At 45.9% G+C, this 5,743-nt stretch overlaps 1 protein-coding gene across 5 annotated transcripts in view; it reads right to left on the minus strand.

Annotated features, from left to right (window-relative positions):
- Positions 1 to 5,743, minus strand: part of FRAS1 (Fraser extracellular matrix complex subunit 1) — a 468,008-nt gene that overhangs the window by 101,172 nt on the left and 361,093 nt on the right. For all 5 annotated transcript variants that reach the window (XM_019516785.1, XM_019516787.1, XM_019516786.1 and 2 more), the window contains 3 exons: positions 2,560 to 2,592; positions 1,656 to 1,787; positions 596 to 721 (listed from right to left, as the gene is read on the minus strand). In XM_019516785.1, the coding sequence (XP_019372330.1) occupies positions 596 to 721; positions 1,656 to 1,787; positions 2,560 to 2,592 (291 nt within the window). The remainder of the gene's footprint in view (positions 1 to 595; positions 722 to 1,655; positions 1,788 to 2,559; positions 2,593 to 5,743) is intronic.

The raw sequence follows: 5,743 nt of genomic DNA on the forward strand, positions 1-5,743 counted from the left end.
ACAGGCCCTAGGAATATTCAGACTCTTAGGGTGAGACTACAGGCCAAATTAGTCAGGGGCAAAATACTGTAGAGCAGGCCAGCAAAAAGCTTATGCATTGCTTAAGTCTCCACAGGGGTGAACTTCATCCCATAAATACAGGCACGAACAACCCCAAGATGGCAAGCAGGGGGCAGGGCACCTGTCAAGGGGTGGAGCTACCCATGTGGCCCTCAACAGCTTGCCAAAACTCAGTAAGCAGCCCTCCGCCTGAAATAACTGCCCGCCTCTGACCTGGAACATGGTGCTGACCACACTGCCTCCTCATGGCAAAGTTAAGAACAGTAGAGCCCTGTGCCTCTGCTGCCCCAATAGGTGTCAATGGCCTGCAAAGCAGATACCTCTACCTTTATAATGTTTATATATATTAAATTTATATTATATATGTGAAAATATATAAGGAAATTACAGATATGATTATAATTCTATTATTATATAAACATTCTAGCTCAACTGCTTATTAAATGTGAAAAAAACAAACAGATAGAGAAAATATGCTGGACTTATTTGTTCTCCCTGTAATCCATCCTCTGACTCAGAGACCTGTGTAACTCACCTGCTCTCAAGTGGTCATGAACTCTGGTGCGGTTTTTGAGTAGAACCCCATGGCGAGGAGGTTCTACCAGCTCAAAGAAGAGATCTTCAGGAGCTGTGTCCGCATCATGTACTCTCAGCTGTACCCCTGGCACAGGAACAAGAAGGACAGACAGCTAGGTGTCACAACTGTTATCTACTATACAGTGAATTGTTCATAGGTCTTGTGAAAGCCACATGCAGACATCAGGAAATTAATGGATTTGAACACGTGTATGTTTGCCTGCCTGCTTGGAGATTATTAGTCTTTGGTGATGCCAATGTCATAGGTTAAATTGGAGATATTATTGGAAATCTGCTTAGCAAGTGACATCTAGGATGACACTGAACTCCTGGTAATGTACAAGTAGATCAAGCATACAGGAAATGAGAGGGCTGCAGTCAGTTTATCTATATGGCAGTGTAGGAAGTTCTGTATTTTTAGTGAGCTGCACAAGTTATTATCTTCTACAATATGTTTGAATGTATTACATGGCAGATATAAATTATGACTGTCGTTGAGGTGGAGATGAAATGTGAAGGGGGGTGTGGCATGGGGGCGGAGGGGCTACCCATTTGCATAGCTAACAGAAGGTCTGGCCAGAATCCTAGCCCCTGGGCTCAACAGAACATGGGTACCACTAGCAAGACAAACCCCTGGTCTCAACTTATTCAAAAGGGAGGTAAAGATAAGACTGAGGCAGGGTTGTGACTGCATCCCTCCAACACGCAAGCCCATAAACATGGCTGGCCATACAAAGGAGGAGTACGTTAGATTCTTAAAATGGGTGCAGCAGTTTGTGTATACTGACCTCTTAGAATAGCTCCCAAGGGCTCTGCTCTGCCCCTAATACAGGTGCTTCAATACATGCCAAGATCCCTCCCACAATGGTGAGAGATGGGTCCAGGCCAGAAATCTGCCCAGCTGCCTGTGTGAGACTCACGGGTGATAAGCCCAGCATGTCAGGCCAAGGTCCACCAGCTGGTCCCTTCTGTCACCCTGACCTAGAATTCAGCTCTTGCTCCTGTTCTCTGCTCCTTACCGAGAGTGGCCTTGCCACCCTGGCTGACCTCCAGAAATGGAGCGGTGGTCTGGAACACAGGAGGTTGCTGACCCACTGAGTCCAAATGAATTGTAAATGCCATCTCGGGGGTTACGTGTTCTCCATCAGACACTGAAAGCAAATCAGCACACAACTGCATTTACTGCTCAAGTTTAAATAATTCATATTGCAAAGGCATCTGAAAACACGTGCATAGCTTCCCACCTTTGCCCAGCGATTGCCTGACCGCAGTAATCTCATACTCCTTCTCCACTTACATCACTGTCTAGGAACATGTCTATGCACAGGACTCCAAAATTCAAGAGAAAACGTGTTTACCTTAGTGCCCCATATCAATCACTGGCAGCACCGGTACACTGGGCAGAGCCAAGTTGACTGGGTGGGTGGGTGAATACATGCACATATGCACACTTCCTATATACCTCTATTAGAGTCTGCATTGAACAAAGGCTCCATTTAAGAACATGGGCTATGCTTCATTCCCAGCACATCAAAATGGGTTGAAAACACTAAATAGAGCATCAGGTTACTAATGTGATTTGTTGAGTTACTGAGTCAAAAACTTTTACATCTTTATTCACATGAGTAGGGTTTTCAACTGCATAAGGCCTTCAAGATTTGAGGTAATGGTCAGGAAAGGGTCACTCCTGTTACCCATTAAACCACTCCTAGACCCTACTGAAAACTCAGTGTCTTTAGTATATTCTAATCCATTATGTGTGGCATAAGAAAGTAAACATTTCAGATCTTTCTAAAACTCCTCCTTAAGACTTGTAGAAGTGCATGACGTAAAGGAAGGGAAAAGCATGAGCAGGTAAAATAAAGAAGGACAGGCAGAAAAAGTACCATGCCTCTTGTAGCAGAGAAAGGATGGTTTATATACCTGTAAAACGAAAGTTCACCGATTCTGGGAGACCTGAGGAAGACAAGAGCACAGTGGTTGATGACATCAGTTAAAAAAAAAAGAACGCCCCCCCCCCCCCCACACACACACGGATTTAGATCTATTTTGTTTTGAACAAAACTTGATTCCTTTTCCGGTCCTGTTATTGAAGTAGTTCATTACACCTACTTCAATGTAGGGCGCTGCAGCCAGCAGCTCCTAAAACCTAGTCATACACCAACCACTCACATGCTGTGCAGCCTTGGAATAAGCATAGCTCACCGAGCCTTGGAAATTGAGCATGACAAAAAAATTACGGGAAACATTTGAAAATGCAGCAGTTAATCTCCCTTGTGCCTCAAATTCATCTGTAGGTTGAGTATGATAATACCACTCCCTTCTTTTAGGGATAATGCAAAGATTAACCAAAGGTTTGCAGCATGCTTTGTGATTTTTAAGACCCTGGAATTCAATATAGTTATTGGAGACATGTTCCAGTACTCTGGGTTACGAGGTACCCAATGCTACAACAGGGAATTACATAAAGTGGTATTTTTATGCCCTGGCAATTCCAGTGATTTACTAAAAATTGCTTTTGGGTTTCATTGCCTCAGCACAAGCAGCCCTACGAATCAGAGAATGGAAATGTCATCACCATCATATTTCACTCAACAGGTCAGCTTCACCATGGGACAGAATGATGTTACATTAGTCCAGGGGTTTTCAACATGTGGTCTGCAGATCCCTAGGGGTTGGCAGGCTGTCTAAGGAGTCCACAAAATATGACTATGATCAATCAAAAGCATGTGAATACCTACACTTACAATTCAAAGGGGTCTGGACCTCCATTCAAAATTTCCAAAGGGGTCCACACTTCCATTTGAAATTTTTTAGGGGTCCACAAATGAAAAAATGTTTGAAACCACTGCTGTAGTCAAACTGGTTTGTACCATATGAAAGGGCAGAAAAGGGTTTACCTGCCTATACTTATACTCCCTTATGTCATTCTATGAGTTACTTGTTTGTTGTCTGCTATCTTTGTGGACTGAGGCACCAGTTTTCAGAATACCCTACAGGATGCCTAATCTATCACAAGTACACATAGGAGCTGTTTCTTCTTTTTTAGTCCATTTATAGGATACTGCATTTATCCAATGCTCATTTATAACATATACTAGGTCATTACCCACTAGCTGGACCATAAAGCTAATCTGACTGGTTTTGCATGAAACAGCCAGTGATCAAAGCCCTTTGATACCAAACCCTGTAGGGGTCCTCAAAGTACCCATCTCTCAGATAACATCACAACAATAAACTAAAACACTAGGGGCTGGGTTCAGTCAGACAGAAGTCTTCAAAGCAGGGACAACGGAGAACTGCCTTATCACAGAAATTGCCTGTGGAGTGACTGCATGCCAGGAAGTTTAGCCTCTTCCTGAATTTCCTCCTGTGGAAAGGGAAAGGAGAACCAGGCAAGCAGACAGCTCAACTGTCTCCCTGGGAAACAATGTATGCAGGGGTGAGCACATGAACTGAATCACAAATGGCTCGTGCACTCAATACAAGGGGCAAGGGAAAGAGCCTCCTTGCTCTCCCCCTCATAACCAGGGATCCTGGTTTTCTTAAACTCTATGATAAAAAATCCAAAATTATCTGATTCAAAACCCCAAAATCCGTGTTCTTCCATGATTAAAATGAAACATCACTATATATATAGATATCAGTTGAATATGATGTTTTATTGATATATCTACAATTTTAAAGCAATTTGGAAGCCTACCAGTGCCCCAATCATTATTTCTTGCTTTGGAGAAAGGAAAGAAGAAAAGGCTGCTTCCTACAAGATTTAAGGGGCAGGTGGGGAAGATGGGGACAGGGAAATGGGGATGAGTAGCAGAGTAGCATAAATATGACCATCTAATCCCGCTGCAGCTGGGCCCCTATCAGGCTCTCCCTTCTAACACAGGACAAGCTGGTGGCATCCCTCCATCATCAGGCACATCCAGGGGCGCTCCGGCCTGGGCCAGTTCGACCCATGGAGAGACAGCTTAATCCTGGCAGCTGCTCCACAATCCTGTGGTCTTGGTGCCACAGCCCCATGCAACCAGGGAACCCACCACTGCACCACTTGGACCCCCAGCCTGGCCGCTGAGGGGACCAGGAGCGGGCTACCCTGACACCTTCCACTTCCCAATGGCACGTGTGATGGCCAGCTACATCCAGTCCTGCTCAGTGCCTAACAGCATGGGGGCATTATGCTGTCCCCAAACAAGGCTATGCCCTTTGCCACACCATCCCCTGCTGAGCCTCAGGCTGCTCCAAACAACTGCCTGCAGGAGGCAGCTGCATGCATCCCCCAGGCAGGTACCTTCCCCTGATGGCACCCAAAATCAGCTGAGGCCCAGCAGGCCCTGCTCAGCTGGGCTGAGCCAAGCTGGGGAGGGGCTGAATTCCTGTCCCCAACTCTGTTCCCATCCCCTGATCCACACTCCAAACTGGTTCTGAAGCTGCTGAGTCTTGGCTTCCCCAGTCAATCCTGGCTTTTCCTGGAGTAAGTCTTTCCTCTCTGGTTTCAGATCAGAGCAGGCCTCAGACACATGAGCCCTCATGGCCCCTGGCACCGGGCCTTGGAGATCGCTTCCTGCCACCCCCATGCAGGCAGCCCACCACAGCCATCCCCTGCCTTGTGGGACTCAGTCCCATTGGTCTAGAGCATCTTGCCAGACTCACGCTGGCTCCTCTGACTTGGGCAGAGCTGGGTTTAAGGAGGATGAGAATTTTGGGGATTGTGGGGGTTGAATTAATGGGTCTTTACCTTACTGCACTGTCTTCACAACCTTATTCATGTTGCAACTTTCCCACGTTGGCAAGTCCGAAAAGTTTCTAATGTGATTTGACTGCATGGGGCAACTTGTGTGCATGTGTAAAAGACACCTCCCCCTCTGGACAGGACTCTGAAGAAAGGAAAGTTTCTGTACCTTTTTTGTAAGAAGCTCATTGCAGGCTGAAACTCTGCCAGCCTGCAGATAGCTGTTTGCAAAAGGGAAAACCCGTGGTTTCCTCCTTCAAAAGGGAAAGTCCGTGTTTTTCTCCTTTAAAGGGGAAAATCTGTAGGCCTGTGTGAAGAGGCTAGTATTCACCCTGGATTTGGATTTGGCTGATTTGGGGGACAGTGATTCGATTT

The sequence above is a fragment of the Gavialis gangeticus genome, unplaced genomic scaffold (genome assembly GCF_001723915.1).
Source record: "Gavialis gangeticus isolate Ggan-Ray unplaced genomic scaffold, GavGan_comp1, whole genome shotgun sequence".
NCBI lineage: Eukaryota > Metazoa > Chordata > Crocodylia > Gavialidae > Gavialis > Gavialis gangeticus.